The sequence below is a fragment of the Emys orbicularis genome, chromosome 3 (assembly GCF_028017835.1).
Source record: "Emys orbicularis isolate rEmyOrb1 chromosome 3, rEmyOrb1.hap1, whole genome shotgun sequence".
NCBI classification, from domain to species: domain Eukaryota; kingdom Metazoa; phylum Chordata; order Testudines; family Emydidae; genus Emys; species Emys orbicularis.
In genome coordinates this window covers 7681527-7707525 of record NC_088685.1, presented here as the reverse complement: position 1 = coordinate 7707525, position 25999 = coordinate 7681527, and the positions used below count along the sequence as shown (strand labels likewise).

The window sequence follows — 25999 nt, the reverse complement described above, 5'->3', positions numbered from 1 at the left end:
TAACAGGGTGTTTGGGAAAGGGATAGCGAACCACCTAAAAAGGATCCCTGATTCATTTTCTTGTAAGGTGCTCAGATGCCACAGTGATATGTACTATAAATATCTAGAGAGATGAAAATCCCCTTGCAGTTTCAGTTGGATACAGCATTCCTCACTTTCTGCTTTGCAGAACTATTAAAAAGCTGCTGTGCTAGATAAATGTTATTCCATATTAGTAAATATTTTGACATTTATATTACACTGAAGTAATGAGATTGAATGTGAAAAACTAAGAACAAAGCATTCTAATTAATCTGTTAATGTCTGTTATTGATCTGCTTGGTAATGTTGCTAAGAGTCATTAATTTTGCCACTTTGCACATGGTTTAAAGGATACGACATCACAAAAATTGTCGTCAAAGCCCTTTATAAAATATCCTTAACTTTGCAGGATAAAATCACATCTGTCCCACTATACTTGTTATGGTCTCCTTAGAGAGAGAGACATTTCTGGTTTTTGGTAGTTCTAAATAAATCTGGAGAAAATAAATCCATTCACTCACATAATAAATTTCTAGCTGTGGACTTAATCCCATCTTTCCTCGCATGATGGTGCCACCATTGCCTGTAAAATATTATGGACTCAGGCATGTGTCCGTTGGCCTGTACACACGCCATAGCTCTGCTTGTGCTCTGATTTGAGGGCATAAAGGGTGGCACAGGCCGACGTCTCGCTAGTTTCTTCTCCCAGGGCTGTTTTAATCCCTTCAGGGCAGGACCACCCCGCTGTACTCCCTCAGGTTGGGGAACTCGCATGGGTGACTGTACAGCACATGGCATCTGGACCCTGCAGGAGTCCAGAATGCACATCAGTTTACTAGAACTCAGGACAGTCGGTCAAGCCTGCAATGTCTTCCTCCCACTCAGCGGATCCAGACATGTCCCAATAATGTCGGATAACATGACAATTGTATTTTGTATAAAGAAGCAGGATTGAATGAGACTTTTACATCTTTGCATGGAGGCAGTCACTCTCTGGAATTGGTGCATCATAACCCTATCAGCAGCATACTCACCAGTGCCGCAGAACTCCCCTAGCAGGCAGCCTAAGTAGACATTTTCCCACAACCCACGAATGAGAGATTCATAATTAAGCTCTCAACAACATCTTTGCCCAATAAGGAGAGCTGGCCTTGGACCTTTGTGCTTCTCAGGCAAACAAGCAACTTTCCCAGTACTGCTCCAGAGCAGCCCTGGACAAGGGCTCAATGGGTGATGCCCTTCTAATGTCATGGAAGGATCACCTCTAGCCACATGCTCTATGGCCCATCTGTCTCTGAAGATGACCTTTCTAATAGCTATAGGATCAGCCAGAAGAGACAGTGAGCTGGAGGCACTCATGGCAGACCCACCATATGCTGTCTTCCACTGCAAATAAAGCTGCGGGACAGCAGTATTACATTCAGCTAACACGTCTCTGTCCTTGCACTCACCGCCTGTTTAATTACTGCTTGTTAATCTCCCATGTGTGGAATACACGTAGGGACCATCAGTCGAAGAAGACATGGAGGTTACTAATCTGTAACTGGAGGCTCTTTGAGGGGTGTGGTCCCTGTCTATATTCCACTACCTGCCCTCTGTCCCGTCTGCGGTAGATTGTTTGGTCTGCGGTCAGAATAGAGACTGGAGAGGTGTTGGCCCTCACCACCCTTCAGTTTGGAGCACAAGGATAGCTACGGTGTATATGTGGGCCAGCAGACACGTCATGTGAAAAATTCCAGATTCAGGCACATGGCCCTCATGCATGCCCACACGTGGAATATAGACAGGGACCACACATTTAGAAGAACCTCCCGTTAAAGCTAAGTAACCTCTATTTCCCAGTGACTGAAAGAGGAATAATGAACATGCCTTCAGGAAGATATCTAAGCACCTGGCGCTTGTCACCAATGGGTGACAGATATGAGTTGACAGTGTGCCCTTGTTGCCAAGAAGGCTAATGGCATTTTGGGCTGTATAAGTAGGGGCATTGCCAGCAGATCGAGGGATTTGATCATTCCCCTCTATTTGACATTGGTGAGGCCTCATCTGGAGTACTTCGTCCAGTTTTGGGCCCCACACTGCAAGAAGGATGTGGAAAAATTGGAAAAAGTCCAGCAGAGGGCAACAAAAATGATTAGGGGCCTGGAGCACATGAGGATGGATCTAGACTGTTCTCAGTAGTGGCAGATGACAGAACAAGGAGTAATGGTCTCAAGTTGCAGTGGGGGAGGTTTAAGTTGGATATTAGGGAAAAAAATGTCACTAGGAGAGTGGTGAAGCACTGGAATGGGTTACCTAGGGAGGTGGTGGAATCTCCTTCCTTAGAGGTTTTTAAGGTCAGGCTTGACAAAGCCCTGGCTGGGATGATTTAGTTGCGGATTGGTCCTGCTTTGAGCAGGGGGTTGGACTAGATGACCTCCTGAGGTCCCTTCCAACCCTGATATTCTATGATTAAGTATAGTAACTTCTCCTAGGAAAGTAATGACTTACTGGTAGTCCCAGTAGTGAATTAAGGATAGTGGACGCGTCTGCAATTTGAGCTGGTAATTATATTTGTAAGTATAACACCCAACTATCCCTACTATTCCATCAGTGTTTACTTCTTTTGAAGTGTTCCCCATCATTCTCAGCGAGTAGTCTGGAGGCCTTTATATTATGAACACCTGTGTGTTATTGTTTTTAAAAGTATTTCTTGATATTCCCGTTTTCTTGTGAGACAAACTTTTTTCCTTAAGAATTTCTGAATATTTTCTATTTTAACTTTAATGCATTGACTAAACTGGGAAGGCTCTGGCTTTTTGCCTTTTTTTCCCACTATGGCAAACTGTAATATCCTTAATGTTTTTTGTTGTTGACAAAAATGATGTGCAATATTTATTTTTCCTTCATTTCTCTTTCTCATTTTCTATCCAGGTTCTTATACTGGTGCCTGTCACCACAGTATGGGATCACTTTTGTTGTTCTTTTACCGCATAATGTGAATAATTTTAAGGGTGATCCTGTTTTCCTCCCATCACATCCATATCATCATGCCAGGAATTCCAGGAGATTTACACACTCTGGTTGTTCTTGTTGGCAAGTGTAAATGTAATGGCTAAGACCAACAATCCCCAGAGCCTACCCTAGCAGTCGTACTGATACAATAATTAGAATACTAGCTGAAATAAATCAAGAAGTCAGCAGGAATAAATGGGCTTCTTACCAGAGCAGACACCTCATTCTGTGGAATGTGATTAAACACTCAGCTTCTCCTTTGTAGCACAAGAGAGATGAGTTGATGGGAGGGGTAAATGAATGGGGGAATCATGAATCACACTTGCCAGCAACTATACTGAACAGAACTTAAGGTTTAAGCAAAAGATTTAGGAGTCTGAAGAATTAGGAATTGTATTCTGGGAATTTCTCCTTCTGCTGTTTGTGAGCTGCTGTTTGTGAGCTACTGAGTAGAAACTGACTGTAATTTAGCAGACTGTATCCATATTAATGACTAATTGTAGTTCAACTAGTATAATTTTATGGAACTAAACAAAATGCAGCCATTGTAAGTATGTTCTCAGGCTGTTAATATGTCGTTGCCTGATGTACGTTACAGAGGTGTGCAAGTTAAACTTCCTTTCCTAATGGAACTTTTCTGCAGACAAACTGCAGATATAGTCCCATTTTAGCATTATATTTTATCTTTCCACTTGATGCTTTTGTCGGAGAAAAACAGAGTTCTCACTCTCTTTTTTGGGTGCAGCAAATCAGATACTTTATTATCTCTAGCAATTACGCGGAGGGAGAGAGTGCACTAGGACGCAGGGTTTCCCCCCTCCTAGGCAGGTCTCTCAAAAGATAAACAATTAAGGCAAGCATTTATACCTTTTGTTACATACAATAATGAGCAACAGCTGCATTTTGTTTATACATAGGTGATCCTGATATCTTATTTTCCACATCTATTTAGACTCTAGTCTACATTCCATATTATCTACACAAGGTCCTAACAAATTCTCACACAGTTCTTTCCCACTCGCCTCACACAATCCTCGCTTTTACAAATCTTGCGTTATTAGGGTTACAGCTAGCCTGACTCTTGCTCACAGAAGAGACTGTATGCATTGAAATCCCCTTCAAATCCCTGTCAGTTCTTGCTCTACTTCCACACTTTTATGTTCTGTGGTTGAATTGTGTAGGCTAGAGGTCTGATATAGTACAGTCTTTTGTGGTGCTTCCACCACTGAAGAGAGAAGAGGAGTTAATCCCAAGTAATGTGGTGGAAGGTATATGATTATCCTGTATCCTGTGAAATGCTATTATATAACTTCTTTTAGCTGCAGACAAACTTCTAATTATTTTTTCCAAAGAGCTTACAGTTCCCACAGTACCTGAAATTCATAAATAATTAAAAGTATTCCGGCTGTCAATTAATCGCAATTAACTCAGGCAATTGACTCAAAACCAATTAACTCAATTAAAAAATTAATTACAATTAATCACAATTTTAATCACACTGTTAATAATAGAATACCAGTTGAAATTTATTATAAATATTTTGGATATTTTTCTGTTTTCAAATATATTGATTTCACTTGCAACACAAAACACAAAGTGTACAATGCTCACTTTATATTATCTTAGATTAAAAGTATTACCGCTGTAAAAAAATATAAACAACTGAAAAATACTATTTCTTTTCACCTCAGATAAGTACTGTCGTTCAATCTTTTTATCATGAAAGTGCAATTTACAAATATAGATTTTTTTGTTGTTGTTATTACATAACTGCACTCAAAAACAAAATAATGTAAAACTTTGGAATCTACTTCTTGTTCAGTCAATCACTAAGACAAACAAGTTTGTTTACATTTACGGGAGATAATGCTGCCCGCTTGTTATTTACAATGTACCTGAAAGTGCGAACAGGCGTTCACATGGCATTTTTATGGCTGGCATTGCAAGGTATTTGTGCCAGATACGCTAAACATTCGTATGCCCTATCATGCTTTGGCCAGCATTTCAGAGGATATGCTTCCATACTGATGACGCTCGTTAAAAAATAATACGTTAATTAAATTTGTTACTGAACTCCTTGGGAGAGAATTGTATGTCTCCTGCTCTGTGGTTTTACCTGCATTCTGCCATATAGTTCATGTTATGGCAGTCTCGGGTGACGACCCAGCATGTTTTTTGATTTAACAACACTTTTGCTGCAGATTTGACAAACGCAAAGAAGGTACCAATGTGAGATTTCTAAAGATAGCTACAGCACTCGACCTATGGTTTAAGAATCGAAATGCTTTCCAAAATCTGAGGGACGAGGTGTGGAACATGCTTTCAGAAGAGTTAAAAGACCAACACTCCAATGCAAAAACTACAAAACTTGAACCACCTGAAAAGAAAATCAGCCTTCTGTTGGTGGCATCTGACTCAGATGATGAAAACGAACATGCGTCAGTCCGCACAGTTTTGGATAGTTATCAAGCAGAACTTGTCATCAGCATGGATGCATGTCCTCTGGAATGGTGGTCGAAGCATGAAGGGGCATACAAATGTTTAGTATATATGGCACATAAATACTGGCAATGCCGGCTACAACAGAGCCATGTGAACGCCTGTTCTCACTTTCAGGTGACATTGTAAATAAGAAGCCGGCAGCATTATCTTCTGTACGTGTAAACAAACTTGTTTTGCCTTAGTGCTTGGCTGAACAGAAAGTAGTACTGAGTGGACTTGTAGGCTCTAAAGTTTTACATTGTTTATTTTTGAGTGCAGGTATATTAAAAAAAATTCTACATTTAGAAGTTGCATTTCATGATAAAGAAATTGAACTGCAGTACTTGTCTGAGGTGAAATGAAAAATACCATTTCTTTTTTTACAGTGCAAATATTTGTAATAACAATATTATAAAGTGTGCAGCGTACTACACTTTGTATTCTGTGTTGTAATTGCAATCAATATATTTGAAAATGTAGAGAACATCCAAAAATATTTAAATACATGGTATTCTATTATTAACAGTGTGATTAAAACTGTGATTAATCGAGGGGAAAAAAAATCTTGCAATTAATTTTTTTAATCATTTGACAGCCCTAAAAAGAATATAAATCTCCATCAGGAGCCTTTACACAACTAATAAGAGATGGCTAAACCAGCTAACAAACATTGATTTTATTCTTTTGGGGAATAGGATTACTGCTGTGTTAAATGAAGGTTCTAAAACTTTTTGGTAGGGAAAAAGGTTTCCATTTTAAATTGTACTAAACATCCCTTCATTGAAATATTCTTGGCAGGTGGTACACATTACAGCTGAAAGTTTTTTTTTTTCTCTCTTCCATGCACACATCTTCAAAGATAGAACAGAAGGTGTTTAATGACCTGTCTTTCAAAAATAGTTACTGGAGCTTTATTCAAAGACTTAGTAAACTTCAGAAATAATGATAACTGCAAATTGCAAATAATTGCAGTCATGAACTATGAACAATGTAATGGTTATTTTTGTTAAGTCTATTGACAGTAAGGAAGTAGGTATTTTTAGAACCTTTTTTCTGAGGTAAAATGAGCTTATATTTTCTTTATAGATGAAATCTAGATATAGGGCCAGTGTGTGCGCACATTTTTTTGAGCTGGCCATGTTGTATGCATGTAACCCCCAATGTCTGTATGTAAATCAACTTGCATGTGCTCATTGGGTATCTGCTGCAACTCTGAGAATACTTTAAACAAAAGAAAAGCTATACTCTCCATGGCTACACACATGTGGCACTGGAAATAACTCCGTCTTCCTCTTAAGTAAGGCCCCCTTACCTGTTGAGGATATACATTAAGAGAGTAGCTGAATCAGTAGAAGGAATTTATAAACTTGACTTAAGTCTGCTATATGGTGGGTGAAGCGCTGCCCATAGGCATACAAACCAAAACATGATATCCATGTAGAAAGCTGTGCTATTGTCTATGTTAAGGTTTCACAGTTAAAATTAGTCAGGAAATGCAAAAGATTAAGGTTCCAATAATATATATTTTGGCTACCTTCTGTGGCCCTTGTGTTGAGGTGTACATTTTACTATATAAAGTGTAAATAAATGATTTTATATCGCACTTGATCACATGTAAATGATAAATTGCATGGTTATGTGATAAATTGCATTTATTATGAGTCTTTGATTACCTCACCTGAACTCTGCCCACTAATTCATTATTGCTGGCAATATTTCTAACATTTATAATCTCTGAGCAGCCTCAAACGGTTGCCAAAACCCCCCCCACAACCCAGCTGCTATAAAAATATTATCTTCATTCTCCAAAATGAAGACTTTTCTCAAAAATAACACTAATCTAAGCCTGAGCCTGTCAATCTTCAGCCCTAGGTTTGAGGTCTGATATCTCAAAGATAGAAACTGGAGCTTAATACCATTGCAAAGGGGAAAGGGTTGGTTTGCTATTGAGATACTCACTCACTTCTAGCCCTGTAAGGCCTGAGCAGATCAGATACGCATTGTGTATAAAACAGCCAATCCGCAACATACGCTTATTGTTTTTCTCCTTGTTTTCTGTTTAATAGATTCTAAACTCCTTAGAGCAGGGGACTTGCCTCCTGTATTCTGTGCAGTACTTGGTATTTTGCCTCACCCAAATTTCCTCACAGTAGTTCTTATGAATCAAGAAGGGCATGGTGGATGCAAAGACCATCTGTACAAGACTCTTTCCACTGCACCAAGGGTTCCAAATAGATAAGTATGAGACTCTTCTCCCACCCAGTCTGAAAGATCACCCTGCCATTTAGCAATCCCCAATCAACCATGCACTCCTGTGGGATTGGATAGTTACCATCCCTCTATCCAATTAACGGTTCTCAATCCCATAGCCACAAGATTGAGCTTTTAGTGTACCACTAAATCCCTTCCACCTCTCCACTGCTGAAGCTAGAATGATGGACCAGTGCCTGGGAAGGGAAATCCAGAGATGGAAGGAACCCTTAAAAAAAGCCCATATGAATATAGGGAACAATACAATAAAAAATAATTTGACAGGTGTATAGGCAATTTGCATGGGAGTGCATTCACTGTAGCTGAATGATAATAAAATTGATGGTCTTGATGTCATGATGGGGTAAGTTGAGTCATGAAATACAAAACGTTAGGAAATTATTTTTTTATAAGACAGATATGGAAGAGACATGTCACTCACTGCAAGAGCATACAACCTGTAGAGGCTGTCCAAAACCATATACCTGAGATTAGGATTCTCTGCAAGCATGGAGAGGTCTGTCCAAGACGGGTCAGTCAACAAAAGTGTTGCTGAGTTGCTGGTCACAGGTGTTTTTAGGGCAGAAGGAACTGCTTTTAAGTAACGGGTATTACAGAACATCTTGGAGGAAGGTAAGCCTGGCAGAACTTGCGTACTAATTCATGAGAGTGAGGATCTGCTCTTAGGGGAACAGAATTGTACTATTCTCAGTCTTTGGGGAGAGGAGGTGACTATTCTTGGCAAAAGTATAAAAGCCAGTGTTATATACCTGGGAAAGCTGGAATAAATGTAAATACTCATTTGGAGCACACAGAAGATGAAGCAGATGGTCTGTTCTGTGCAGTAAGTGCCATGTGGAGAGGATTGCCCAGTTCTTTGATGGATGACTTGTGTTCTGTGGTTGAAAAGAAATATTAAGTCATGCTCCTGAAGTCTGAGGACCTCTTCCAAAGACTAAATACCTCTAAGTGGCAGGGGAGTAAACTAGAGTTGTTTCCTTTTCATCGTGGAAAGAATAATGTAGTACCTTACCTTCCACAAATTAAGAAACCGCTCAAGGGAATTAAGAAACAACTCGAGGCTTGCCTCTTCGTTAAAAAGCTTTGCTCTGACTCATTAAAATGGTTATTATCCATGTGGCAGCATGATTGAAATATTAAGACAGTGTGAAATATTAAGGTCCATTGGATATCATTGGCGCCTGGGAGCAAGGAATCCTACCATTCTAATTCTTGCTGCCCTTGCCTTGCTGTTCAGTCTTCAGCAAGCTATATAACCTCTCTGCGCCTAATTCTCATCTGATGTAAATTAGTTCAGCTCCATTGATGCTGATTCTGGTGTAAACTGGTGGGACTTTGCCCCATCAGGTGTGTGGGCATGTGTAACATGGCAGTAATGCTTCCTTACCTCATAGGGTTGTTGTGAGGATTAATTTGCTGATAGAGCACTTTTGAAAAAGCTATATGTAGTAAATGAAATTAATATTTTTCTGGGGGAAATAAATAACAGAGCTTCCTAGAGCAGAAATTGCAGACTCTTCTATAAAACCTTCTATGGACATTAACGTGCAGAACTAATTTATCTGTTTGGCATTCAAATGCTGCAATGATGGCGTTACAGAAATATCTCAGATGTATCGATAATAAAGGATGGGCTCCCATTAACTATAGGGATCTGCCAAAAATGTAAGGTGACTTTTGGACCACAATAATTTGTTTTGCGTTGCGTTGTTTCTGTATGCTCAATATATATATCAAGAGCCCAGTGATTAATGTAATGTTGATAGGTTTCTTCCGTATCCTGTTGTGTTTGCTCTTCAAATGATCATGTTATGATGTATGAAACTCAGAACAATACAGATACTTTCCTGTTATGTGATGCTGCCCAGTAGTTGGGGCAAAATTAGACAGAGGGTGTGCTGTTCTCCACATGCCTGTATGTACTGGATTTGAAGAAATACATGTGTAGATGGGCTGAAAATAGATTTTTATCATAAGCAGAGAACTTAGTCTTTTGGGGGTAAAATGTTGGATTTTATGGCTCTGTTTTCATGGACCAGTAGTAGTTCCTGTAATTCTAGTTATACACAGTTTGGTGGTAAAGTGTGATAGCTTGATTTGTCAGTAGCTAAGAAGGTTTTTTAGCATAGTTGTAGCCAGGAAAGTTACTGTATTCAACTGGAAAATGGTCTTTCCTCTCTTGGCTGCACATTGGTTTACAGGTACCCTGTATCCTGGGGGAAGCTGAAAGTTGGGCCCAGCTGCTTTAGAATTTTTTGTTAACATGATGAAATCTGGAGTTGTTTATATGATGTATAGAAGCTTTAGCAAGGAGCTAGTAACCTGATTTGTGTATCTGAAAATTCATACTTGATCTGTTTGCAAGGATGGTGGTGTTAACTGCCATGCTGTGGCCAAATTCCAGCTCTGGTACAATGAACTCTGAAGTTTAATATGGCAGCATTGTGTTTGTGTGGTTCTTAGTTTTACTGTGTAGTATTGCTGTGCACTGTTAAACAGCTGCATTTCTGAGGTGCATATGGGATTCCTATATAGTTATAACTTGTTAAATACATTGGGATTCTTTGTAACGAAGACACTAGATATGTATATAAATATAGTTAATGAAGATAAGTATTCAACAGATATTTCTAATCTTTTGATAGATTTTTGTATGCTAATCCTCCAGTATTTTACATCATGTAGTTGTAAGCTTCAGTGAAAGGAGACCATTCTCTGTGGTGTTTAATTTTAGCACTGTAGCATTTAAAGAAAAGAAGAAAGAAACACTGCAAATATTAAAGATAAAACTAATACCTCCATATCTGGACCACAAACTTTATTTTTAAAGCCTAGAGTTATATCATCCCTCTGCAGAATTGGAGAAAGTCATTCAAAGCTGTTGTGGCTTTAAAGTATTAACATTTATTGTTATAAATTATTCTGCCAGAAATGCTGGATTACTGAGTTTTAAGAGATTGCTCGTCTCAACTTCATGAGGATATAAGCATAAATCACGGTTTGTTTATGGGTAATCCATAAAATTGACACTCTTGAGTATATTGATGTAATCAAATTGAGTGAAAACTCATTTATGATGCACAATTGTTTTAAAATGTATTTGATTTTTGTTAACTTGCATTCCTACTAGAAATAATTCTGTCATTTTAGTAAACCTAGCAAATGGGGAAAATTGCAACATTTATACAATGAGCAATCTCTCCCAGTGGCATTGAGACTAGTCATAGCAGGAAGATTAAAGATGGCTGGTGGTTCTCTGTTTCTGTGGAAAGATGGGATGAATCCCTAGATCTTCCACTCTTCTTTCCCTTCCAATGAGGAGCAGAATTGCAGCTTTCAGATATCATTAAAATGCATCTCTAACTCTAGTGGATTGAGAGCAGTTGCTAAAGTCAAGTCAGAATTGAAATTTGGGTGTGGGGGATGCAAGAGCATAATTAGATTTTTTTTTTTTTAATATTTGCTAACCTGTGACAGAGGGCAGGAAGAAACTTTGGACTAAATCAGTGATACTCAGGCTGAGGCTCAAGAGCTGCAAGTGGTTCTTTAATGTGTCTCCTGTGGCTCTTTGTAACGCACGATATTGAAACACTGTCATTTATTAACCAATCAGGATGCTTTTACTATGTTATTGACCAATTGTAGTTGATAAAATAATACTTGGTTAGAATAACCCAAAAATAAATAAATAAACAAACAGCACAGTAAATGAAACAATGAATTCACATACTGTGGCTCTTTTGGGTAATGTTGATTGCCATATTGGCTCCTGAACCACTGAGGTCTGAGTATCACTGGATATACTGAGTCAATATACTGAGTACTGGTCTAGAACCAGTTGATCCTTGTATTGCACATATAACCAAATACATAGGTAGCAAACAGATTCTCAGTTTTTAAATATCATAGTGATAAAACCATCAAAAATTAGATGGTTACCTAATTTGGAAGTAAATTTACTTTGATATTCAAGTCCAGTAGTTTACCTTCCCCAACCTCCAACTCCTGTGTTCTTTCCTTTTTAAAATTGTTTTGGTTCTCATTGGTATTAAACAGACTGCTGTTTTCCATCTAACACCTGTTATGTTGGACAGCACGAATAGCAAGTAATATCTAAGCTATTTTGTAAACTAATGCAAAATAATGACTAGTTTATAAAACAGCTGATTGGAATCAGACGAAAGGCAGGAGTCTAGCTTCCACTTTGATGCCTCTGCATTGATGGAAAGTGAGTGGCATCTTAATAACTAATTTTGCACCAATCAGACCCTGATTATTCATGCTGGCAGTGAGTTTATGAGGTTGTGGCTGAATGGATGCTATAGATGCCATTAGCTGTAATAACGGGGAACTTCTACAACAAAGGCATGTGCTAATAAAATCAATTACTGTTCTCATAAAATATGTTTAATGGCTAACTTGAATAACCTTGTACACTGAAAGTGTCTACTGATGGGATTTTATTAAGATTCTTTCTTTGTAATTCATAGAGCAGCTGTTCATACAAATAAAACATGTCTATCGGAACCCAGATAAAGCTGCAGGATTTTGAATAGCAGGTCTTTCTGGTTATTTGTTATATTGTTTGCAGTGTGAGCATGCTATAGTTACCTCAAATATTCTAATTTACATTAATTTTAGGGGGGGAGGGATAGCTCAGTGGTTTGAGCATTGGCCTGCTAAACCCAGGGTTGTGAGTTCAATCTTGGAGGGGGCCACCTAGGGATCTGGGGCAAAATCAGTACTTGGTCCTGCTAGTGAAGGCAGGGGGCTGGACTCAAAGACCTTTCAGGGTCCCTTCCAGTTCTATGAGATAGGTATATCTCCATATATTACATGGTCAGTTTCCCAGGGACTATCTTTTTATTGTTTTGAATATCACCTAGTATGGTGGGGTCCTGGTTCATAATTAGGACTGTTAGGCACTACAATAATACAGATATTAAATAACTCATCTTTTTCAGATGCTCATAACTTTCTGAAAAAAATCCGTTTAGTCTGAAGAGTCCCATGTTGTCAACCCAAAGATAACTAAAAAGAGCTGACCTGATTCAGCTGAGATGTTTTAAAATAAGTTAAACCAGTATGAAAACATAATGCCCCCCTCCCAAATGCTCTGATTTAAAATTTGGCTCTAGCATCAACCTTTGAGTTTTGAAAGAAGTGTCAACCTGTGTTTTTGTAGTCTTTAGCAAGAGAAAAACTACATCTCAAAGCTGAAGAAAATTGATTTAGTAGCTTTAAAGTTATGTTTCCATTTGGAATATATATGCACGTGAGAGCATTTTTCTGCATCCTAAAGTGATTTTAGAACATTGGGTGTCAGCTGGACTCCTCTAGCTTTGTCACCTTTAATCGCTTAAATTTGTAACCGCTGAGGCACTTATGAGTAGTTTAGTGCTTAAGGTTCTGATCCAATGCCTATTTAAATCAGTGGAATGACTCCCATTGACTCTAATGGGCATTGCGTAAGGCTCCATGGAGCCTTAATGTTGCTCTGCCCTTAAATGAGGTGCTATCTCGTAGTAAGGTGCCTTGATCACATCAGCTTTTAAAGGCATCATTTCAGCTCTAATTAAAAAGCTAAGGTTTCTACCACCACTTTGACATGGCCCCATTGCAGGTCTTGTATATTTCATGTTAGATTTGGTCAAAAATTTTCACTTGAAAACACTTTTCAATTAAAATGTCTTTTAAAAACTAAATATTTTGTTCAAAATGTTGGTTTTTGATGGAAAAAATGAAATGTTAGTTGCCCCCCCACCTTTCTCTTTCTTGTCCTTTTTCCTTTTTTCCATTTTCCTGCTGGAAAGGTCGGGTTGGAAAGGAAGAAAAAGGAGGGGATTTTGTTTGTTTGTTATCGAAATAACAAAAAAAGTGAGGAAAATTTTGAAAAACAATTTTTTTAAAAAGTATGCAAAAACATTACCATTTTTCGACCAGATGCCTTCTCTGGTGTATGTGTTAAGTAACATAAATGGGAAGTAGGTGACTGTTAGTTAAATCTATGCTATAAAAATATGAGAGACGCAAGATAGCAAAGCTAGTGTTATGTTAGAAGCCATAACTTTTGACCTTGCCTTTGAATGCTTGATTTCTAAACCTTAATGGTGCATTAATGTATTTGCATTTAATTTATAATATAAATCAATGACCTTCTAAGTATTCTGACAGGGGAATCACACTTTCTTTTGACATTCGTTCAAACATTGCTGTGAATACTAATGTTGAACCTTATTAGTGGAAAGAATTTTTTTTTCTGCAGTAGCACCAAAAACAGAGTGATTGATTTGTTATTTGTATTTTCTGTATTTCATTGTAGAAGTTTTCAGTGCTTCCTTACTGCAATATCTCACTTTTATTTTTGTGCTGCTTGGTCATATTACTCCAGCCTCTTCAGATTTAAGTCTATGAATTTCCAGACAAAGCATCATGATGTCTTTATTTTTCTCTTCAGAGCACCGTGATCTAGTGCTAGAGTGTTACTCATTCCTCCATTCAGAACTGCTTTCTTTTACATGTGGAGTGCCTTTGAGCTCCCACAAGAGGGTGGAAATCTGTCATTGAAGCCTGACTCTGAGTGTCTGGCCTGCTGAATTCTGTTCTTGGCCCAGCCACTGATTCGTATGTGGCATTGGGTGAGACATTTGATCTTTCTGTGCCTCAGGTTGCCTGTTCCAAAAATGTGTCCAGTGTTGTTTACCTGACTCATTGGGATGTTTTGTGGCTCTGTTTGTAAAATGCTTTGAGATTATGAAAATTGCTACCATGTATATGTATGCAAAGTATTATTACTTTCACTTTTCATGACACGGCTGAGATGACATCCTAACATCATTTTATTTTGACATGTGAAATACTTTGGGGGCCATAACGAAAAGTTGGTTCATGAAAACTTTGGGATAAAAGGGTTTCTGCTGAACTGGGACTTGACTGAATCCTTCTTTTGGTAAAAGACTCTTTCACTTCAGAAGGCCTCAACAGAAATGATTTTCAAAACAAAACAAAACCTTCCCAAGAACTGTGACTTGTCATAGACCAGGGATCAGCAACCTTTGGCATGCTGCTCGCGCCGCCGCTTCCAGCAAACCCCATTGGCCTGGAGCGGTGAACCGCGGCCAGTGGGAGCTGCGATTGGCCGAACCTGCGGATGCGGCAGGTAAACAAACCGGCCCGGCCCACCGGGGTGCTTACCCTGGCGAGCCACATGCCAAAGGTTGCCGATCCCTGTCATAGACTAAGGTTCCAGGACTGAATATGGCTGGATATTCAACTGGTGGCCATCATTGGTGATCTTACCGCACCACCAAAGCTTTTGCTGAGCATGTTGTTTGGTGAAAGATGAGATCCATTTCAATGTAGGCTTAAACAGTTTCTTATAGCCTTTATTTTGCATGTTTTAAGACAATGCTGTTATCACCTATGAATTACACATAATGCAAAACCAGTTAAGATAAGAAAGGTAATTAATCAAGTTACCTGTCCTGGTGACAGGGTGACTCTTTTCAAATCTCTGGGCTCTGCTATGTTCTTCCCCTGTGTCTTCTCCGCTCTTCTATTGTCAATCACCTGTATTTTATCCCTTGTTCCGTAACTTTGCACAGACTCAGTTTACTAAGTTACCTCATCTGTGTACCTGTCTAATTAGAACATTCTCATTCATAAATCACAATAACTAACCTAAACTAATACATTTTTGTTTATTTTGTTAAAACTTACTTTTATCTGTCTACTTCTGTCCTGTGCTGTAAACCCCACTGGGTGTATCCAGTACTTATCTTACTTGTCTGTTTTTGTGGCCTTGGATTTTTACTTGTTCGTTTATTGGGTGGGGGCACCATGACTCTCTGCTTCACCCCTCTATTTACACAGACCAAAGATTTTACAAATAAGACACACAAACCAGTTTTAATGATTTACACGACCCTGAAACTGTTTCAGCTCAGTTCTTAAATGCTGCATCAGTAGACACATTTAAAAAGCAAAAATTCCATTATTATATATATTATTTTGTTATAATATCATATATAATATTAATCTGTGTGTGTGTGTGTGTGTATATATATATATTTGACTAATACAATTCATTACACAGTTTTCTCACAATATTGTCTCTGGCCATGTAGCGGTATTCCTTGGTAAACATGCTTCAGAATTCATTGGTCTTCCATCCTAGTGAGGATGGTAAATTAGATAGTAGATGGTCTTGTTTTTCAGGAGCTGGAATGGGACTGATATGATCTGAGTTCTGTTCCCAGCTCAGCCACAGACTACTTGTGTGACCATGTGCAAGTCACTTATTATATCCTGTGTCTCAGTTCATCAGTAAAATTGGGATAACGTTTTCCTACTTCATAAATGGTGGTGTCAGATTAAAATCCATTAATGATTGTGAGATACTACAGTGATGAGAGTATCTTAGATAGACAAATGTGAGATAATTGACTCAGTGCTTCTAATCAATCTTTTAGCTTTTGACTAATGACCTTAGTTGTGGTTACTGGAATTTTATTTGTAGTAAAACAGTATTTCATAACTTTTCTGCACACTATACATGCCTAATGGCTTCCAGTGACCATAGAGGTTTGGAGGTTTTCACTTTGGAGCTGTGTACTGGAATTTAGACATGGATAAGTGAGTAGTAGGTGCTGTTTGTTCCACCTTCCCAGTATTGCTCAGCGTATAGGTGACATGCGGTTTCAGTTGTTTTTATATTACTATTCAGTTGATGTATCCTGGATACATTGAGTAATCTCTGAATGTTGTCCACAAAGAGTGAAGATATGCCCATTCCTTAATATTGTTCTGATTCTGGGCAAAATTCTATTACAATGAATAATACAGCTCAGATATCTATTGACTTCATATTGAAGTCTGGTGAAATCTGTATCCTCCCCTTGTGTGAATTTTTCTGCAGCGATCTTATTCTTTTATAAAAAAGTATAATCCTCTACATTTAAGAATAAGTCTTTAGACTGATAAAAATATTGGAAACGGAATGTAAGACCGCCTTTTTAAATTGAACATACATTCTCATAATTGTGCTTTAAGCATCTATACTTCTGATGCAGCTTGAATTTTTTTTAAAAAGAGAGAGCTTCTGGTTTGAAAGCCCCAGGAAGCTAGTGCTTTGGTTTCTGATTTGCATTTGTGTTCTGTGTTTACAGGAGTTTTTTGAGAACCCTTCTTTTCGCCCCGATGGCATGAAACTCTACCCAACTCTGGTGATCCGTGGTACTGGCCTGTATGAGCTCTGGAAGTCTGGAAGATACAAAAGTTATTCTCCAAGCACCTTAGTGGATTTGGTGGCTAGAATTCTGGCTCTTGTACCACCATGGACACGAGTGTACCGTGTTCAGAGGTAATTTTTCTTGGTGGGCTTTACTGGTTGTTTTTTGTCTCTGCTGTAAAGAGTTGCTTTGATTGTAATAAGATCTTAACTATAATATTTATTTTTGTCCTTCTCAATCATTATTGCACTAATGTTTATTAAAATTGCTGCAAGTCAATGGGTTAAACTGAATAATGTGAGCACCAGAGTTGCCTCTCGAACTCACCTACGTATTGCCAGTATTCCAAAAACTTCTCAAATAAGCTTCAGGCAAGGATGTGGAACAAATAACATTGATGGATGATCTCCTCTTGGCTGTGACTAAGGCCTATATATCCAAACTCTTATTAATGGATCTGTGCAGCAGGTGATACTTTCAACTCTGGGATCCTGCTGTCACTCCTCAGGGATGTCATAGGGGTTAACAAAATTACACTGAGGCCTGGTCTACATTACAGAGTTAGGTCGAAAGAAGCCACCTTAAGTCGACCTGTCAATGTATGTGTATACTACCGGGTCCTTTACGTCGACCTAAGTCACCTCTAATGTCTACTTCTGTAATCCACCTCTGTGAGAGGCACAGCGTTTAATTCGATTTTCATGGGTTGACTGCGAGGTAGTGTAGACACAGCATTGTGTAATTCGACCTAATTGGCCTCCAGGTGGTGTCCCACAATGCTCATCTGTGACCGCTCTGGAGATCATTCTCAACTCTGCTGCACTGCAGCTAGGTACCCAGGAAACAGACCCTCCCCTGCTAAAGCCCCGGGAATTTTTGATTTCCCATTTACTGTTTGATCAGCATTGGGAGTGTGTCAGCTTGAGCACAGCTGATCATGGAGACTACACGCCCCAACCTGGTTTGCACAAGAGGTGGTGGATCTCATCGCTGTGTGGTGAGAAGTCTGTGCAGGCAGAGCTCCGATCCAGCAGAAGAAATGCTGACATCTATGCAAAGATCGCATGTGGAATGGGGGAGAAGGGCTACATGAGGGACATACAGCAGTGCCATGTGAAAATAAAAGAACTTTGCCAAGTGTACCAGAAGGCAAGGGAGGCAAACAGTCGTTCTGGTGCTGAACCCCACACATGCCGGTTCTACAACGAGCTGCATGTGATTCTCGGGGGTGACCCTACCAGTACCCCCTCCAGTGCCCTTTTAAATGACCAAAAAGGCACATTCAACCACCATTCTGCACTTGCTGAGCATATAGTTGAACCATTCCTTACTGCTGTCCAGACTGCAGGTGTATGGCTTCATGAGCCATGGGAGCAAGGCGTAGGTTGCATCCCCCAGGATAACTATAGGCATCTCAACGTCATCAATGTTCACTTTGTGGTCTGGAAAGAAAGTCCTGGATTGCAGCTTTTTGAACAGACCCAAGTTCCTGATGCGCACGTCATGAACCTTTCCCGACCATCCTACATTGATGTCGTTGAAACGCCCCCTGTGATCCACCAGCACTTGCAACACCATTTAAAAATATCCCTTTTGGTTTATGTACTCTTTGGCAAGGTGGTCTGGTGCCAAGATGGGGATATGTGTGCCATCTATCGCCCCACCACAATTAGGGAACCCCTTCGCGGCAAAACCATCCACTATGTCCTGCACATTTCCTGGACTCACTACCCTTCATAGCAGTAGTCGATTAATGGCCCTGCACACTTGGAGCACAGCAGCTCCCACTGTTGATTTACCTACTCCAAATTGATTCCCCACTGACCGGTAACTGTCTCATTTTTGTGTTGCTGAACTGCAGGGCAGGGGAAAGCTCTGCACAAAGTTCCTGGAAGGTGGCCTTCCACATTCAAAAGTTCTGTAGCCACTGCTCGTCATCTCATGCCTGCAAAACGATGCGGTCCCACTAGTCAGTGCTTGTTTCACGGGACCAGAAGCGGCGCTCAACAGCGTGCAGCTACTCTGTGACTGCCAGCAGCAACTGTGAATTGTTTTTTTCAATGGCTTGCAGCAGGGCTGCTTGCAGGACATCACTATGTTCTGTGCAGCGGATCCTACTTCGGCTCTGGAAATACTGCAGGAGAAGGCGTGAGGTGTTTGAGATGCTCACAGCAAGAGTGCACAGCTGAGCAGGCTCCATGCTTCTGGAGTTATGGTGTACGCGCTGCGGTTTTAAGGCGCGAAAACCACTGGGTTGTTTGCTGTTGATATGAGGGAGGGAGGACAGTGCATCATGGGATGCTGACGCAATGTTCCCATTCTCCCTTGCAACGATGTTTTGGTCCCATATGGCATTGCACAAACTTCCCAAAACACACTGTGGCAAGTTGCACTTTGGGATAGCTACCCACGATGCACTGCTTTGTGCATCGATGCAGGCGCTGCTAGTGAGGACACACTCCATCGAGACAATAAGCATAGACTCATAGACTTTAAGGTCAGAAGGGACCATTATGATCTTCTAGTCTGACCTCCTGCACAACGCAGGCCACAGAATCTCACCCTCCCACTCCTGTATGGTGTGGCCATGCACAATCAACTTAATTCGGAGGCTCGAGGTTGACTTAATTAGATAAAGTCAACTTAATTTTGTAGTCTAGACAAGTCCTGAGGTAGTTCCATTCAAACTGTGTCCAGAGAATTGATTGGCACCTGCTCTTCCATCTCTGTATCTTTCATGCGTTGTCCCTCAGGGATGCGTCCTCTCTCCCATCTTCTACTTCTGTATGATGTCACTCGGGGAGATTGATAAGCAGAATGGATGGAAATGGCAATAGCATGCAAACAGCACCAACTCTTATCTCTCCAAGGATCTGGTTGAAATGATCAGTATGTATGAAGATTACGAAGCTGAAGTTGAATCCAGGGGGTGGGGGGTGGGGAGGGAGGGAAAGAGGGGATGCTAGTAGGGAAGAGGAAACCTCCCTTAAGGGGTGTCTGCTAAGTGCTTCAGTATTCCCTTGGACTCCTCACTGCTTCTGGATATCCACAAAGCCATGACCATGAAAAAATACTTTTCTATAACAAGACTTCGCCCCTTTCTGATGACTCAGACACAGACACCATGAGTCACCCATTCATGACCTATAGGCTTTATTTTTGCAAAGCTCCATACTCCGGAACGAAAGTGACAACCTTAAAGAAAGCTAGTTAGTTGACAACACAGCAGGCCATCTGCTGAGCAGCCCACGTCTGGAGAGTTCATCTCCCCTCAGTGCTCTGCTCGATGCACTGGCTTCCTGAAGAATACTGGGTCATAGTCAAAATTTCATCCCTCAACTTCAAAGTCCTCTATGGATGTGGCTTATGTTACTTGAGGAACCTCCTAATATTGTGAGTAGGACCTCTTGTGACCGTCGTTCCAGTGGAATGTGATTGAACTGTCAACCTACAAAAGTGAACCTATTGTGTAGGAGACAGTTTTCTCAATGACTGGCCCATGAATCTGGAACTCACTCCCAAAAGAGATAAAGATGAATTGCAGCACCTTCTAGGCAAAATGCAAAACCCACATCTTTAACCAAGACATCCCTCAGTAACACTAGATTTAAAAAGGGGGGGGGGGGCGGGGGAGTACAAAAAAAATTTAAATCCATTTACTACTGACTGGTGGGAAGAGAGATATCTTTGTGCACACGCCATAATTATGGGAAGTACTCAGATGTTAATGATGTTTACATAAGAATTTATATAGATGGGGAGGTTAAAAAAGGATTGCTGAATGCTTTGTTGGTGCCCGTGAAAAAATGCAAAATGATGAAAATAGTAACTGGCACTTAGAGCGCCTTTTACTTGAGCATCTTAAAGCACCTTAGAGAAGTAGTAGAGGCAAACATCCAATGGATGGAGCTTGATAAATTTATGAAGATATAAGATTTCACCTCAGGTATCCTAGATTTTCCCACTATTTTGTTTCAGAATTTTAAGAAGTCCCAGTGTCTCCAATCTGATTCTTTGTCCTTAGGCTATCCAGAACGTGCAGCTATGTGATCCATACAGCCATCCCCAACTATGAAAACAAATGTATTCTAATCTGGATTGAAGGGAGGATGGGAGGCCTATTTTCCTCTGTCACTGCCACAAAATGCTAATTTACCATATGTTAATATGCTGATTAGAGGTTGTGAATTGTTTGTTCCCCATATGCAAATGAGGGGATCAGATGTATTGCTGTGAAAGCTTATTTTTTATTTCTTTGCAATGTCTTATTTACCACATCAGAGTTCCAAAGGTGGCAAAGTCTCCACACTGGGTTTTGCTATAGACCAGGGGTGGCTAAATTTACTGGCCCTCCGAGCCACATATGACAATCTTCAGAAGTTTGAGTGCCAGGGTGCGCTTGTCAGTCTCAGGGCTTCAGTCCTATGGGGAGGGGGATCTCGGGGCTTCAGCCCCGTGGGAGGTACCTGCCGGCCTTGGGACTTAAGCTCCCGCAGGGTGCATGGCTTCAGCCCCCACAGGGCACGCCTGCTGGGGCTCGGGCTTCAGCCCCATGGGGAGGGGGGTCTCGGGGCTTCAGCCCTGTGGGAGGTACCTGCTGGGGCTTGGGCTTCAAGCCCCCACAAGGTGTGTGGTTTCAGCCCCTGCAGGGCACTTCTGCCAGGGCTCAGGGCTTCAGCTTCAGCCCCCAAGGGGAAGGGATCTCGGGGCTTCAGCAGGAGCAGTGCTTCAGCCCTGAGTCCTGGCAGGTGCCTCCTGCAGGGCTGAAGCCCTGAGACTTCCCTCCCCACTGGGCAGAAGCCAGAGAAGATGTGTGGGAGGAGTATGTGGGGTCATGTCTCCTCTTCTCCCCCCCCCCCCGATTTTTGCCAGGGTTTTCTGGCCCCGCTTGGTTAAATGGTTCCGCCAGGCCCCTCCCTGCACAGCAGCTGCTGGAGCCACTAAGCTGGGAGCTGTGGCTGTCGGGAGAGGCAGCGGCAAACAGCTGGGAGCTGCAGGGATAGCCACTGCTTTGGCTGCAGCCCCTCCCTGGGGAGCTAACGCAGCAGCCCCTCCCTGCAGCTCTCAGCTGCCTCTCCACGTGGTGCTAACACCTGGGAGCTGCAGAGATGGGCCACTGAAGGTCGGGGGGGGGGGTGGTGACTCAAACTGTTGGAGGTAGTGAACCTTTAAATTGTGCCCCTTCCCCCCATTCTCAGCAGGCATCTGTCATCTCTGGGAGAAGCCTGTAGCTCCACCACCCCGCTGCAGGGCAGAAGCCCCGAGCTCTTACCCCCCTCTCCACCAGTCTGATAAGCAGAGAATGGAGGGTATGGGGGGCTCCGCAAGCTGCACTTTTAACTGTAAAAGAGCAACATGCAGTTCACGAGCCATGTTTTGGCCACCCCTGCTATAGAGCCCTAGTGCTAGAAGATGTCAGTTGGTTTTATTTGTGTTCCTGTTGAGAAGTACAAAACAGCCTGGCCCTTTGGAGCTGTTCCATAATTGGAAGAAATAGGCACTCAGTCAGATTATTGCCTTAGCTCTAACATGCCCAGATAAAAATCCTGTTCTCCTCTACTGTGTCCTTTAGACTCAATGTGAAGTGCTCATTACCTCTAATTGAAGCTGTTTGAAGTCTGTTATCTTAATTCTATGATGCCTTATTTACTCTAAGAAATAAGATGAATAAATTAACTGGCTAGCTAATTGCATTTGCCTTGTTTTTGGTGAGAGAGAGAGTTAGAGGTGAGGAATTTTTCGGAGCCCTTTCTTCTTTATAAAAAGTTCTAATGTATTGCAAACAAAATAAGGGAGGAAAATAATATTCTCAAGGCTTCTGGTGCAACACCGTAATACTGGTAAAAGTGTTACCAAATTTATTTAAAGTGAGTTTGGCATTGGAATGGAATGAGAGCCCTGGAGCCTGAAGTCCTAACTCTACAGAAGAGGCGTAGCATGGGCAGCAGCAGGGCAAGCTTTCCCTTGTCCTCTTTTTTGCCAATGTACTTCTACTCTTCCTTGCAGTGATCACTTGTCAGATTGAGAGTGTCCATGGCTCATTCAGACCTGGGTGTCTGTGCTGAGACTGCCAAAAATGGTGACTGTTAATGGTGGCTTCTGTGACACACATTCTTAAGGAACTGGACTGATACCTGTGAATAAATTTCACATAGGTCACCAGACAGCTGTCAGATGGTACTGACTTCTAATCACTATTGACCTAAAGTGGATTAAACTAATAACATTACCAACTCCCTGAATCGTCCGGTCCTTTCTAGGTTTGTGTGTGTGAGATCCTGTTCTTTAACATGCTGTTCTGTACTTCATTGTGTTTGCTGAATAATTATATAGGGGAGGAAAGCGGTTTAAAAGCTCATTAAGGAGCTTGTTTAAACCAGGTTTTGAGATCAAACTGTTCTACATTGTACAGTTTAATACTCTATTTATAGTTCACTTTTTATTTTTTGTCTCCTGTTTCTCTAAAATAAATGCTGAAAGTTAGCAAGGTTTGGTAATGCACATGGCTAGCAGGCTTGTCTTTCTGTCATCTTTAAAAGACTTAATAAAAAATTTCAGTTTGGAATTTTATCATTAGTATCGTCTTGCTGTTTCTAGAAGATACCCATAATCAAAACAGGCAACCCCTTCCAGCATAAACACTGCTCTCTGCACCTTCTCTCCCACAAATCCTCACTTAACCCCTCATTGGCCTACCCCACCCCCTCAGTTCTCCATGGTACAATGAAGAATCAAAGGCAGCAGGGTGGTGATTGTCCTTGTGAGGGGAGATATATGTGCAGGAGAGAGGGTGGCTCTGGGTGGAGTGGGAACCAGGGCCCTCTGAGGGTCCTTAATGCTGAGGTTTTGATATTTGAACACCACTAAGGCAGCACTGCCATAGGGAGCACTTGTTAGGCCAATACCTGTGTGCAGAGGCAATTCATTGCCTAGTGTTGTCTGGTGTGCCAGAGATCCAGTGTTGCAGATATGCAAACTAGAAAGTGAACCAAACCTGGGTGTAGTTGGCTTGTGGTCAATAAGAAATGCAAGGGGAAAAACGTATGTTTGCTTAAACGGATAAATGTGAAATGAGTGGGCAAAGATGCACCATTCTCAGGCCCCCCTTGTTAATCTCCACAGTGGGCATTCTCTCTCTCCACAGCAGCTGGGGACAAACTATGCCTTTGCTCTGAGCCTGGGCTTAGGACCACCCCTTAAGAAGAACTCCCCAGAATTCTCTGCCTCCAAGCAGCGCACTCGGCAGATTCCAGGGCTTCTTTTGTAGCAGAACTTTCACAGGATTTTCAAAAGACTTTAAACTAAGGCCATGTCTACACTGTCAGTTTCGGTTGACACAAGTTACATTGGCATAAATCTGCCGCAGTTAGTATATCGCTTGTGCATGTGTATACTTGGCTCCTTGGTCCGCGCTGTTTGTACTCACCAGGAGTGCTTGAGTCGATGCACAGTGTGGTACATCATAGGTATGTATCTCAGTACGCAGCCCACCACCATCAAGCATTCCGTCTTTTGGGAATTTTGGGCAGTGCATGGTGGGACAGAAGCAAGTCATGCAGGAGTGACTGGGAGCAAGGGGTCAACTTCCCAGCATCCAACTGTCTCCACCGCAGTGTCATCTATATCTCATAATTTTCACACTTTTTAAAAAATCCAATGAACTAGTTCAAATGTCTATCACCTCTTACAGAAACATGGAGCCTGCACATCTCTGTGCTAGTAATAAGCACTGCAAACACAGGACGCACGATCCTCTGGAATTTGCAAAGCCATAAGAAGTATTGAATCATTGGGGAATGAGATGATTTCTTAGATGATCGATTGCTGTGGGACATAGTGAGAACCAATTCGTGGTTGTTGGTGTTGTTCATGGAGCCGCTGCAGATGGTGGATCACTGCTTCTGGATCCAAGAAACGAGCACTGACTGGTGGGATTGCAGTGCAGATTTGGGGTGTCGAGCAGTGGCTACAGAGTTTATGGATGCGCAAGATCCCATTCCTGGATCTGTGTGCTGAGCTCACCACAGCTACCAGTCAGTAGGAAATAATTTTGGAGTGGGGAAAATCCACTGTAGATGCGGTTGTAATGCAAGTATGCAGAGCCATTAATCATCTGCTACACAGGACTGTAACTCTCAGCAATGTGCGGGACATAATGGATGGATTTGCAACAATTGGGTTTCCGAACTGTGGTGGAGCAATAGATGGTACACATAGCCATACTTTTCCACCTGGCCACAGAGTACGTCAATAGGAAAGGTTACGTGTCTGTGATTATGCAAGTGTTGATGGATCATGGGGGGGGGGGGGGGGGGAATGACACTTCATTGACATCAGTATTGGCTAGTCAGGGAAGGTGCATGATGCTTGCATCTTTAAGAACACAGAATTGTTCAGGAAGCTGCAAGCAGCTTCTTTCCCAACCAGCAGATTACCATTGGTGATGTTAAAATGCCGATAGTGATTGTATGGGACCCAGCCTCCCCTTGCTCATGAAGTCCTACACCAGCCACCTCGACAGCACCAAGGAAAGATTTAACTACTGGCTCAGCAGGTGCAGAATGACAGTTGAATGTTCTTTTGGTAGATTGAAGGGATGCTGGCGTTGTTTACTCACAATACTGGATCTCAGTGGGGAAAAAAACTTGCCAATGATTATAGCCGCTTGCTGGGTCCTGCATAATATCTCTGAAGCAAAGGGTGAAAAGTTGCTGCCAGGGTGGTGGATGAAAATGGAGGTGGAGTGGCTTTCTCCTGAGTTTGAAGAGCCAGACGCAAGAGCTATTAGAAGAGCGCAACGTGGAGGTCTATGGCTCAAGGAGGCTTTGAAAGAGCACTTTAACAGTGAGCCAGAGTAACGCATTGTGGTGTACTGTGCTCTACTTGGCCCTGCTGTTTTGGAATCTGTTAAGAATTGTGTGGGGCTTGGTGTACATCTGTGACTATAACACTGTCCTATTAATTTTGTGGTGCTTGCTGTACATTAATGATTATTACACTGT

General features: G+C 41.4%; 1 protein-coding gene across 1 annotated transcript in view; it reads left to right on the top strand.

Annotated features, from left to right (window-relative positions):
• Nucleotides 1-25999, top strand: part of ELP3 (elongator acetyltransferase complex subunit 3) — a 149066-nt gene that overhangs the window by 62213 nt on the left and 60854 nt on the right. Inside the window, exon 10 of the mRNA XM_065401159.1 lies at nucleotides 16935-17128. Within this exon, the coding sequence (XP_065257231.1) occupies nucleotides 16935-17128 (194 nt within the window). The remainder of the gene's footprint in view (nucleotides 1-16934; nucleotides 17129-25999) is intronic.